The sequence below is a fragment of the Lycorma delicatula genome, chromosome 9, assembly GCF_047948215.1.
Source record: "Lycorma delicatula isolate Av1 chromosome 9, ASM4794821v1, whole genome shotgun sequence".
NCBI lineage: Eukaryota > Metazoa > Arthropoda > Insecta > Hemiptera > Fulgoridae > Lycorma > Lycorma delicatula.
In genome coordinates, this window is record NC_134463.1 from 84,266,540 (window position 1) to 84,281,282 (window position 14,743).

Below are 14,743 nucleotides of genomic sequence, written 5' to 3' on the forward strand. Positions count from 1 at the left end.
AAATATTTCCTTCATAAGTAGTTCAAAATCATATAATGAATTCTAAAACAATAATATATGTATTAGTGAAGTTTAACTGTGTAATTTATAATATAAATTAATTATGCATTTAACAGTTAAATGCAATTTTAATGAATGAAAAATATTTGTACTACATTTTTAATTATACAATTTTTTAAAAAGGAAATGTATTTATATAAAATGGATATGGTATAAAAATTAAAAACAAAAATAAATATATATATTTTATCTATCTTAATACATCATATGATAATAATAATAATAATAATAATAATGATGATAATAATAACAATAATAATACTAAAGATAAAAATAATAATATAAATATATATCTAGATTATTATCTTAAAATACATAAATAAATATATATCAGTTTAATAGATAAATAATAAACATTGTCGTAATATTATATTAATAATAAAATTGTCCATAAATATAATTTATTATTACACATTATGTTTTTAAAAAGAAAATAAATAAGAAAAAATGAATGATGACTTTTTTTGGATGAGTGATAAATGAATTTAAATAAGTTGCATGTGTGTAAAGGGACGTATGAAGTTCTATCAGCAAGTGTTCTTGTCAGTTTATATATATATATATATATGTATTTTTTTTGTATGTGATGTAATGACATTTTTATTTAATATTATGATTGTATACTATATAATTTATTCTACATAATGACACATTTTCCTTTTTCGGCCCATGGGTTATTTTTCTTATCTGGTGCATGAATTAATGGATCATTTTTTTCATTTTCTTCAACATATTCTCTCATCCTGTAAACAATTAAGAATAAAAATTAAAATTTTGAATTTGCTTATAAATGTAAACAGAATAATACTGTATTATCTTCAACAAAAGAAATTGAATATGACCTTAAAGTAAACAGAGATAAAAAGATTAGAAAATATTGAGCCTGAAAAATTAAATATACTAGCCTGCAATTATAGATTTATTTACAGTAAATGTCGTTTATAATAATCTCAAAGGAACCGACGATTTTAGGACATTATAACAGATGTTTAGGTAGCTTAGTATACTACTTTTAATATGCCGTCTACACGAATGTTGTAATACAATAAAATAACAATAATAATTTATTTCTGTAATAAAATATTTTTAAAAAAATATGGAATAATAAGTAAAATATGGTAAAGTAAAAGAAGATAGAGAGAAACTGTAAAAATTTATTTTTTAAAAAGTCGGCTTTACTTTGTTTCGAACATTTCGTGTTGTAATACAGTTTTTGAGAGTTTTTTGAAGAAACAAACTCTTTGTTTCTTCATTAACAATTTCTGTAAAACTGAAAAACCGGTAAACTCTTTTTATTGCTGCTTCTTCCAGAAGTTTTAGCGGCAATGAAATGATGAAAGGAAAATTGTTTTGGGGGGTTGATGTCTTCATCGTTGTCATTATCTAGTCCCCGTCTATTTCTGTTAGTACTGAAGTCATTACATCATCATCATCTGTTACAGTTTCATGCGTTTCTAGATGTTTTTCAACCTCTTGAAAATCTTTAAACAATGCATTTGACAACGATTGATTTTGTAGACTATAGCCCCATTCTGCTAAAGATTCTTGCCTGCTTCAGTTTACAATAATCTGGTACAGAAGAAGGTAAGAAAAACAAGAACTATAATACATATTCAGGTAAAAAGGAAAAGGTGACTCAATTTATTCGTCAAAATATTCCAGTAGCTACAATGTATACATACTACTACTTTACTGACGAGTCACTTAAGCGTCTTTCATAAGTCACTTTCCGTCATTATAAGGGATAAAATTTTGCATTGCAGTAGAAAAAATAAGTCATAATAACCGATATGTCACTACAACTGATGTAATTATAAACAATATACATTATACATTAACAGCATACCAAAACAACCAAGAGGTAAATTTTTGGTCACTATATCCGATGTTACTGGGGGCTCAGGTCAGCCCAGGCGAATCCCAGAACCAACTAATGGGCTCCTTCGGGCCTCCCAAGGAGCCTACCCCATGGCCACGGAGCTCACGTTACTCGCCATTCCCAATTTGCCGGGGGACCGGCACCCTGGACACCCAAAGAGCTTGCTTTTATCACCATTCCCATCTACCCAGAGGGGTCCACTCCCTGGACCCCATCACTGTACGCTATCCGCGTGGTTGTGAGAATATACTGATAAATAATAATTACAGTATTCAGGTTTGTAGAAACCTGAAAAAGAAACTAAATTACAAAATATAGAATAATAGTAACAATGGTAACTAAAATACATGCACCTTCAATGATTAAAAATTCATACTTATTTCTTTACCATTGTGGCATAAATATAATAATGAAGTAAAAGGATTAAATTAATTTTTCCATAATGAATATCTTCTAACTCACAACTTTTCCCTCCTTGGGGGCAAAGAAATAATGAATATTTTTAACATCTTAACCTTAAAGGGTGCTAGGGCCTCGGTCTATGGCTTAAAACTTTCTCGCGGATAACACGATTATATTCTGCAAATTTGAAAGTAATCAGTCGGCTGGTTCTCACATGGTGTGATAACAAAGAGACAAATTTATATATATATATATTCCATGATCTGTTACACATCTGTATACACATTTGATCTGTATACACATTTCCATGATCTGTTAAGTGGAGTGTCTACCTGATGCGTGCAAAAAATTAGCCTCCAACCTACTAACAAATACCCTGTTTGAATATTGAAAATTGAATTATTGTTTGCAAAAATATTATAAGAGCACCCCATTGCAGCTCCCAAAACAGCATCCCAGGGGCACCCCGCATTTGTTACCAGTTGATGGTAATAATTGGTGCATATCTCACCAGTTTAGTCTCACACACAGTCCCCATTGGAAGCCCATTATTGTTAAACATATTTTTTTAAATTTATTTAATATTATTTCATTTAACATAAATTTAATTGTATTATTTTTGTAATATTCATTCGATTGATTCGAATTATTCAGTTCAAACCCAGCGCACACAGTGATAGATTCAATTCATTAAAGTTTGTGCTTTAAACCGGGAAATCTCCACTACTATATATATGTGTGTGTGTGTGTGTGTGTGTGTGTAAAAAACAAAAATTAAATTTAGCAATCCACCACAGTACAGAACCAAATAAGAGCTCATACCTTACTTTTTCATTTTATTATTCTCCCTTATGCATCAATAGCACTTTCAAGGAATTCCTCATCATCGGTTGATTAAACTTAAAATTTCAAAATTACCCACTAAAATACCAAGTTATTACACATATAAAAAATATGTGTAGTGAAATAATTAAAATTTTTTAAACATCTTTGTGGCTGTTTAAGCCACAAAAATGACAAAAAAAAGAAAAATAAGGTAAAGAGCTCTTATTTGGTTCTATACTGTGATGGATTGCTGAATTTTTTTTTGAATTAATCAGTACAGATTAAAATATGGACAGTTTAAAAATCGATTTTACATAAATTAATAAGAGTATATATATTTATATGTCTGTGCGTGCGCGTGTGTGTTTGTGTAATTTTTTTTTCAAGATGAATATATCCTAAAACCTTCTCAGTTATGACAAGAAACATGGGTAAAAATTTGGTTGCGATTGATTGAGCAGTTTTTTTTTGTTTATCTTGAACAAACAAAAACCCTCTTCCTTTTTATATAATAGTTTAGATTAACACACTACACTACAACAATTGGCTCAGTGTTAGATTCCAACTAACTGCTTGCTTTTCTTTTTTCTATCATATTTTGATTTCTTGGCTGTGCATTGCTTACATTTTTTCATGTGATTATTACTATTTTTATATAAGCCTATCCATATTTTAAACAAAATAGACTACAATGAGTTTTTAAAACAAAACATTGTAACAGCTCAAACTCTGTTGTAAACTCTTTGACCAAACATAGTCATTGATTAATGGATATTATTAATTTATTATAACTATCTTTCATTTAATCTTACTTTTTGTGTGTGACCGTGTAAATATGTGTAAGTATGAAGTAGATATAAATGATTAAACAATGCTTCTTTAATTAATTACTATAAAATTTCCTGAACATCTAGGATTTTTATAAACTGATCAAGTTGTTAACTCAACTAAGCAGATAAACTTGTTTTTCTGTTTATAATATATTTTTCCCTTGCATTTAAACTTTTTGTACGTGTTCATAAATTTAAATAAATTACTTTAAAATATAATTCTTAATTAGCTATTTATTGTATTGTTAGAAGCCTTGTGTCTAAATTGTTAGTAACGATAAAATGTGACTAGAATGAGACAAAATTGTTAAGCGTCTAAAGTGTAGAAAGAGATATTAGTAGTTTGAAATAAAAGAATGGAGATAGAAATAGCGATACAGGTTTATTTTCTTCTCTTCATTATAATTCCTAATGTTGTTTTTCAAGAAAGATCAGTGAATTCCAATGAATGTGTGTTTTGAATATAAGTAAAAAGCGATTAAGAATTTATAGTTTCCTGTTAATATAAGATCAATAATTTACAAGGAGTTATGTTTGTGCATGCATGTCTTTCTCTCTCTCTCTCTCTCTCTCTTTCTCTCTCTCTCTCTCTCTCTGTATATATATATATGTATGTGTGCGCGCGCGCGCGCGCTTGCGTAGTTAATTTAAAACACTATACGTAACCTCATTTACAGTTGACACATGTAGAATAAAAACAGTACATTATCTACAGCACATAAACTATTATCAGTCAGCCAAACCAATGATAACATTGCATCATCAATTCTGGATTCAAATCCCAGCTAGGCTTGGTATTTTTTATAATTAAAAAATTCACCTGTTTTTTGAGAAAAAAATTTACATTTTTTTCACGTGTGTGTGTGTGTGTGTGTGTGTGTGTGTGTGTGTGTGTGTGTGTGTGTGTGTGTGTGTGTGTGTGTGTGTGTGTGCGCGCGCGCGCGTATATAATATAATGTTTTTAGCCTCTGCAAAGTACAGAATCAGAGAACACTCACATCTTTACTTTTTCATATTCAAAACGTTTTTGGGCCTAAGTCCATCTTCAGAGATATTTTTTTAATAATTCTTCATCTGTTTACATTTACACATTAAATTTTATCTTTTTACTTTTATTTCGTAAAACATGTTATTAATAAAATTTAAAACCATTTTAAAAATTCAGAACAAATATTTGTTCAGTCAAGAGAATGAAAATGTATTGCAATAACTATTAATTTATCAGTTTCTTATCTTTGTATGCCAACTTAAAATTTTAATAAGAATGTCCCCATCAAATTCTGTTTGCAGATTTATAAGGCTGATTTTACATTTATATCTGTGTGTGATATATATATATATATATACATATAATTTTTCTAAAATTTCTAATTTTTTATTACTATTTTCATGTTTTGCTCTTTTAATTATATCTAAATAAGTTATATTATGATTATTATTTTTTAAATGATCTGCTACATTTGAGAAAGCTATTTTTTTTATTTTTAAATGATCCAAGATCTTTAAAGTCTATCTTTAAAGAACCAATTCGTTTTACCAATATATATATCTTTTTGCAATTTTTTCATTTTATGTTATAAATACTGGAAGAGTCATATTTATTTTTTACTTTTTTATTATTATATTTTTAATGTTTTATTGTATGATTATCAGGTTTATAAGCAGGCTTACATTTTTTACCATTATATGCATCAATTAAGTCTTCTATAATTTTATTTGTTTACTCTTATACTATTTTTATTTTTATTTATAGGTATTAAAGTAGTAATGTTTGTGTTACTGAAAAATAACGATATCCATTTTTTGTAGCTATATTTTTTATCTTATTTATTTCATTATACAATTCCTGTTTATCGTTTATGTATTTTATTGCTCTATTTATCATGTTTTTAAAAATATTGTTTTTTGACCAAGAATGATTAGAATTCTTGTTTGTAATGATTTCATTTGAGGTAGGTTATTTATATACTCCAATTATTATTCATTGGTTTTATTTATTTTAATATTTACGTCTAAATAATTTATTTTTCTATTACGTTCCATTTCATATGTAAATTTTAATGTTTTATGATACGAATTTAATTTACTTCATGTTCGTTATTTATGACTGGTTCATATATAACTAAAATATTATCCACGTATCTGACCCATAATAAAATTTTATCTATGTGATTTATACTATTCTACTCTCAAATTCCTGCAGATAAATTTCCAACATTTATACATTAAGTAAAACATTTACTTGTGTATAACGGGTTCCATTAAATTCAAAATAATTTTAGCTTACATATATATTTATAATTATTGTTATAATATTATTTATAAATTTTTAATCTTCACCTGTTTTTATTAATTTGTTTTCTATTATTGAAATTGTATAATAATAATAAATGGGTATATTTGGATACAAAGCTAATCATTTCGGTTTTATTATTAATTTATTAATTTGTCCCTGTTTTTTATATTATATTTATATTCTGAATTTCTTTGATCTAATTACTTTATCAATAATTTTGGTAATTTTATAACTTGGGGCTGTTTTGAAATTGATTTGTCTCATAGGGATATCTTGTTTATGTAATTTTGGGAGACCTGTGAGTTTTGGGGCGTAAGGTTTGTATGGATATAATCTGCTATGATATTTTATTATTATAATTAAATATTTCTTTGTATTTAACTGTGAGGTCTTTTTTAATTCTTAAAAATTTATTGGTTGGGTCATTAATTTTTTTAAAATTATTTTCATTTATATATTTATTTATTAAATCATTGTACTCATCAATTGAAATGATAATGGGAGTTCTTGTTTTATCAGATTTTATCACTATACAATTATTTTCTTTTAATTTGTTTTTTTAGTTTATATATTTTATTTTTATTTACTATTAATTTTTATTATGAATTAATTTTTTTATCATTTTTATTTTTAAACTTATTATTTTTATCACTTATATAATTTTTTATTTTATCTTTTTCTTCATTAGTATAATTAATTTTACCAATATTATATTTTGAATCTATTATCGCGCTTTTTATAATTTTATCTACATTATTATTTGATAAGTTAAATTTAAATGAATTTGCGATTATTAATTTTTCTTCATCTTGGAACAACTATTGTTAGATTCATTAAATTATCATTTAAGTTTATCTGATTTTTTCTGTATATTATCGACATTGGTACAAACTATACTATCTTTATTTATTCCATTGTTTTTTATTTGATTTATATTATTAATGTTATCTGTTCTATAAATTGTATTTTTCTTATAGTCTTTCATCTCTATCAAATCATGTATTTTTTTGTAACTTGTTTTTATTATTTCTTTTTTGTTTATATTAATGTTAATTTTTATAAATTCATATATATAATTAGACATACCATTACCCAAAACTTTAAATAAATTGTATAAATCAATGTTTATGCAATTTCTCTTGTAATAAGCATATTTTATTTATTGCTATACTCTGAAACGTTCTGCATAAACTCTTAATGTTTATTTTTGCGTACTTAAATATTAGACTTAATTCCAAACATTTTTTACTGAAGTTTATTGAATTAAATGACTCTACATAATTTTCTGTGTAAATTGTAAAATTTAAAGGACAACTTTGCGTGATTGGCATTTATTATTAATATACTTAGATTAAATTTTCTATAGTCCATTTTTTTCTTTCTTTTTCCTCTGTACGTTAAATAACTATATAATATATAGTTAAATAATATGTAGTAAAATTAAATTTCATTAATAACAATTTTTATAAAATAAAAGTAAAAAGATAAAATTTAATGTGTAAATGTGTAAACAAATGAAAAATTATTAAAAAAATCACTGAAGATGGGCTTAGGCTCTTAAACATTTTGAACATAAAAAGGTAAAGGTTCTCTAATTCTGTACTTTGCGAAGGCTGAAAATATATTATATTATATATTTATTTAACATACAGAGGAAGAAAAAAGAAAAAAAATGGATTATAAAAAATTTAATCTAAATATATATATATATCAGAACTGTCTGCAATTAAATAACTTTTTTGGTATCGCTAATAATTTTTTTTTCAGTTGTAATTTTACTGCTTTGATGCTACTGTCCATAATCTTTTCTTTTATGTTAATCTTTTAATATAATTACATCCTAAATCCTCAGTTATCTGTTTTTATATGTTCCAATTTTTATCTTCCTGTACAGTTTCTATTTTATGCACATCACAATCCTTTTTCACAAAGTTACCTACCAACCTATGATCCTGTGTAAGAAATCTTGTTACAATTTTCTCTTTTCGTTTATTCATATTAAGATCTCTTCTTTTCATGCTTAGTAATTACCTGATTTTCATTAATCTCTTGTACTATATTTCAAAGACATTTGATCCCTTCCTTTCTGCTTTTCCTATTGTACATGTTTTACAATCAATTAGTTATATTACTTTGAAGAACTTTGATCTAGAAATAAAGGACTATGCTAAACAGTTATTGAATAAATTGAAAATCTCTTTTACTAAGCTAAAGAGTTAATAGAATAAATATCAAGCATGATACTGAAGAATCACATATGCAAAGTAAAAATAAAAAATTAAGAGTACATTTTGATATTAAAAAATAATCAGTAGTCTCCAAAGGTTTGTGAAATTACAAGAATTCATATTTATCAATATTTATGATTTAACAGTGTAGAAAATTATATATACATATTTTCAATATTAGAATAGCACTAATGGTCATTATAATAATTAAAAGAATAGTTTAGAAACAGGAGTTATAAAAAAACTAGTAATAGTTGTGGTGTCAGAAGTAAGATACTCATAGATAACTAACAACACATTTCATTTTGTTATGAAGCTAAGAATTTTTTTTTTATAAAATTTAAAATAAGCAAATAAAGAAAAATGGGATTTTTTTTAAATATAGGAACTTAGCATTTAAAGGTCTACATTTAAAGTTTTACAGCTTCAAAAATAAATAAATTTGATTTTTTGAAACGTTCACAACTAAAGTTTTTAAAATTTTATTGATTTAAAAAAAATTATTCTTATAAAATCTTAATTTTTACTTTTCTAGTTATAGCTCTATGGCTGCTATATAGCAGTTATAAAAGGAAATAAATAGACCAATCCAAAATTTTTATGTCAAGTTTTTTGATTATGTTAATAACATTGACATATTAAGGATATTTTGGACTCTAAGAGTCAAAAAATAATGTATAAAGACTGTTGAAATTTCCGAAAGCTGTATATGCATATATAAGTATGTATGTGTGGTGATCTATATTTTAATAAATATTTCCAGATGGCTCAAGTCTTTGAAAATGGCTCAAAACATTTCTATATGTGAAACATCAATGGCTTTAAATTTTTATAGTTTTTGGATTTGGATTTTTAACTTTTTGTATAGTGGTAGCATAGTAATAATAATTTATTGTACTTAAAACCGGGTTTTGAAATTAGTTAATTAAAATTCCACAGTTTTAAGCCAATTTGATTTTAGGGTGGAGGGGGGTCGTCTTCAACATTATTTCTAAACAATTTTTGCCTCATATCTTCTAAAAAACCTATTGATCGAAAAGTTGAAATTTTTCACAAATATTTGGTTTTGTACGTATATATAATAATCAACTTTAGCCTGATTCTCGATACCATTGAACAAAGGGGCATCACAGTATCCATAATTTTTGTTTTATATTTTCCCTGACAGGATGTCTTGGTAGCTGGCCTCCATGGCATGAAGTTCGGGGTTCAAATCCCAGTCAAGCATGGCATTTTCACATGCAACAAAAGCTAAAAAAAAAAGGTTGTCTTGGGAGATTTTGGCCAAAGGAATTGATTCAGGACATCAAAATAAACAAAAAGGTTCATGTGAACAAATATGCTTTCTTGCTTCATTTTCCCTCTGATCCTCATTTTCACCTCACCCTGGAAATGATTATATAGTGTCTGCCAAACTTAAGGGTCTGACTCATGGCATCAAAATAAACAAAAAACTTCCTGTAGATATAAGCCTTATATTGCTTTACTTTTCATCTGTTCACTATATTTCTGTAAAATTGTACCTTAAGAAAAGATTGATATATTTTAATGAAGTTTGATATTTATGTACCCAATATCTACAAAATAAATAATTTTTAAAACTTGAAAATAGCAGTAATTAAATTTTTAATCATTCAAAGCTTCATAAATGTTAGTTTTGTAGAATAATGTTTCGTTGGATAATTTGTAAAAACCTCTTATTGTGAACAAAATCATTTATTCCAATCAATTGATAAACAGCTGTAGTATGAATGAATTTGTGGAAAAACTATAACACAAAAATTAATATGAAAACAGGCATAAAATTCTCAGACTATAATTTCCAGTTTGCACCTACAATCAAGCAGGTGGTACCTGTTATCACACGTGAGATTTCTTCCATCATTAAATAGATTTTATATTAATGTGCAAAATTTAATTTAAATGTTTCCTTATAAGAGAAATATACGAGTTATTAATCTTAAGATGAGACAACAACATACATTCATTGCTAGCTAGTGATCGCTATCACCTCACCTCCTATGAACATTAGAAACAAAATTCTGAAATGTTTACTAGATTTTCTTTAAAAAAATCAGTTTTCAAAATTGTTCCTTTTTTGTACTTCACAATTTATTTGATTGATTTTAAATAAAAATATTAAATCATTAATATTTATAAATCCAATGATATGTTTGAAAGGTCTGTCAAGGCCAGGAAAGTTACAATTTTTTTTCTTGATGATATCATCACAAAAGCTTGTGAAGCTTATGCATGGGATATGGACATGAAGTTTTTAGCGCATGAAAAATGTCATGTTTGACCAGGATTCAAACTCGGGACCTCTGGATAAAAGGCAGAAACACTACCATTCCACTACGGAGATCAGCAAAAGTTAGTATTTTACAATTAGAAAGTTACAATTCTTTGCCAGATTTTTCATTTGCACATACAAATACTCTTATTGTATCTTATATAAATCAGTTTTTTTCATTCTAAAGACTAATTTTGATTCTTATTAATGATAATGTCAACTATTATTCAAAGTTTAGACTAGACAAAACTTGCAAAGTAAACTAGATGTAAATTTTATAGTAAAGATTTCCTTCTCAAAAGTACAAGTACAATAGAATTACCCAAAGTTATTTGATAAAAAGTTAAACAAAGCTAATTAAACCATAAATTATGTCTAAATTAAAGTTAAAGAGTACAAAAACTAACTTCACATGTTATTTCGAGAAGTTTTTTCATAATTGAAAACATATAAAAAATGCTGTATTTGGTTTCCTTAAATTCGGTGTGTATACTTGCCCACATGTGAGTGCATACAAGCAAATAATACATGTATGTTTGAATTTCTTAAACTGTACAGAGAAAATGATGGAAAATTACACTATATAAAATGAAAAACCCTTAGGCGATCAATTTTAATTACACATGAGAAAATATATAACAAACAAAATATTACATTAACACAAACTAAAAATTATATTACAATATTAAGAAAAATTAAGTATAAAAGAAATCCAAAAAGATTACAATGAAATTGTAAACCCTATGTAATATATGTAATAGACAACAGATACACAGTAATAGATGGCAAAAAATAGAAAATTTTTTTACAAAACTCTTACAGGCCCTGATTTCATTTATATATAATACATATCACATTTACAGAAATAATACAATTCTTATGATTATTTATTGTTTAATAAATGAAAACTCATATAAAAATTGTAAGTTATAACTGTATCAGATTGTGTTTTTTATATAAGTCAAACAATCATTAAATTTTACTCTACTCCCAATTAAGACATTCACATTTTTGTTCCTTCTTTTGTACACATGTATGGATACTTCTATACATCTAAATTGTATTATTTTTAACTTTAGTAGATCATTCTGCCTTTCCAGAAATAAAAAATTAATCTTATTTATATTATCACTATTTAAGAATGCTTTGTCTTTCTACTTCTGCCTCTTAAATAAATATATTTGTAAAGTAACATCATAAATGCATATGTTGTAGAGATTTAAAGTTAATTGCAGTAACTCTTTGTTTATAAAAATAAAATAAAATAGAAACTGGAGCCAAGCCTATATTTAAGATATTGTTTTACACAATAACTACACTAAAATTTCTAGGCTGCAAATTGTAGGTTACTTTTAAGTTTTTGAAAGAATAGAACTTGAATAAAAGTATCTGAAAAATATTCATTATCAAAAAAGGAATAGAATTGTCTAAGAAGATTTCAGAAATTAAATGAATAAAATTTTGTAAATTTTGGGGACTCTACAAAAAAAGAGGTACAGTTACCGGTTAAAAAAAAAAATTAAAGTTTTTCTGAATTGAATTATAACAAATTTGATTTTTATGTAATTTTATATTATTTATTTTTTTGGAGGATGGAGTACTTAATGTTTTGATTTTGTATTTATTTGTAAAATAACTATTTAATATTTTTATAATATATTACATTATGTTCTCCTGGATAATTGTTAAAAAAAGATTCTTAAACTATAATATGTTAGGGGAAAAAACAACATTACTTGAGGCAATTACTTCTTGTTGTTTTAATTTAATATTTTTTTTTTATTTTTGTGTAAAAATTAATGCAGTTATACCAAATTAATTAAGTTTTTTTTTAATGTGATCCTTTTTTTGTTTGATGGAATTTAACTCGTATTGGTTTAATGAAGCATTATGACTACATATTAAAGAAAACTGATGCAGACTCAGTCTGGCCTTTAGTTACTTATTTACGATATCTATTTTAGTAACGTGCACTCCTCAAACCCTTCTGTTTCTTTCTGTTAATTCTTCCCCCTCGTTCTATTTCTCTCTTCATACACACGCACCCCCATGCGCACGCACACATACACATACACACACACATATTTAACCAATCGTTTACTGTCTTCATTAAATCATAATGTATTAAGCATTTAAATAATAAAAAGATTGTCATTGCAACTTCCTTATAAAATAAAATATTATATAACCGTACTGTAAAATAATATTAGTGAAGCATTTAGATGATACAAAACATTGTATATAAGATTTTTTATTACATTCTTTGAATCAGTCATAACCGTGATTTTTAAAAAATAATGATTATTTTTATCACATCTTTAAGAGTTATGAAAAAAAAATTATCTTTAATTGAAATTTAAATTTATATCCTTGTTTTATACATATTTTGCAATTAAATGATTCAGAACATGAATTATTTCATTATTAATTTAATAGGATTTAATTTAATTTTATTGGTTTTTATATTATTACGATTATTTTAAAAGAGACTAATAAAACAGGGACAATTGACCTCATACATATCTTATAAATTACACTTTTTACTTTAAATTTTTATTATTTTTTTTTCTTTTCAAGAATTCAATTTGACATTTTGTAATTCGTCCTTACTTTATATTAGTTAATAAAGATGCTAAGATGCTTCTCCCTGATATGCATATTAGAAGTTCCAGAAAACCATCTAGTTGTTGCAGAATACAATTTATTATTCAAATTTATCAAATTAAATGGAGATTTTCTAGTCATTTAGGATTATAATATTTGTAATTATTAATAATCTTTTAAATTCTTAAAGGAGAATAATTCTCCAAATATTTCCATTTTATATCTACATAAATATTCCTTAAAGAATAATACAGCTTAATTAAAAGCAATCCTACCAATGGGTGTGATTGGGGAAGAACCGGTATGGTACTTCAGAGCTCAATAGAAAAGCCTTTTTAAATCTTTATATACTAGTTTACTTTTTTGTACATTAATCATAACTTTAATATATATGACTGTGTAAATATAAATTATTTTGACAACATACCCAAAACACATTGTCACAATACTTTATATTTTTGCCAGGATTATCATAATTATTTTGAGTATTTCTACCTTTCCTAGTGTTGTCTCTCTAACATTTGTAGTTGATGAATTTTGGCGTACCTTCACTCTCAAAACTATTTTTCAGCACTTTTAGCAACTATTAGAGTGCTAAAAGTAGTTTTGAGAGTGGAGGTACTCAGAAACACATCACTACAAATGTTAAGACTGACAATGCTAGGAAGGGGAGAGAGTAATACTGAAATATAAAACACATATTTACAATGTTTAATTAACCTAGCATGTAAAGGCATTTATCACACTTCTTAATAAATCAGTGATAATTATTGAAAAAATTTCAATCTCCACTTATAATCATTAACGTGTTTACCATTGGGCAATAAAAGAATTGCATTTCTTATTACTCATATATCAAAATATTCGTTTGTCTTGTATCTGCAAGAGGTATTTTTTTTATTAATAATTGAGATTAATCTAAATGAGGATGACTTTTCAAAATTATTTACTCTGTCCCTTATAACCTTCAACTGACTGATAACACTGATAAATATAATTTTTGTTTCCTAACATGCGATTCATGATTTTAATCTGTTTTTTGATGTTGAAAATGAGTATGAACTCAGATTCTATCACCCACCATTTTTGAAAAAAATTAAAATTTTAATTAAAGGATTTTTTTTTCATTTTTCAATATATATATAATTAGCATTTTAAGCTCCCATATTGTGCTTTGTTAGCTCATTTTTTATTGTTTAACTTTGATAACATAAGTTTTAAGCTATAAATAAACAATACTAGACAAAGAATTAGATCATATCATAGTTACATATTATGAAATCATACCTAATACTGAAGAGTGAGCCTTAATGGACAAGATTAATC

At 25.7% G+C, this 14,743-nt stretch overlaps 1 protein-coding gene across 1 annotated transcript in view; it reads right to left on the bottom strand.

The window, feature by feature from the left end:
* Positions 1-219: 219 nt before the first annotated feature.
* Positions 220-14,743, bottom strand: part of Ggamma30A (guanine nucleotide-binding protein subunit gamma-e) — a 74,572-nt gene continuing 60,048 nt past the window's right edge. Inside the window, exon 3 of the mRNA XM_075375643.1 lies at positions 220-803. Coding sequence (XP_075231758.1) covers positions 698-803 — 106 coding nt within the window. The 3' untranslated portion in view covers positions 220-697. The remainder of the gene's footprint in view (positions 804-14,743) is intronic.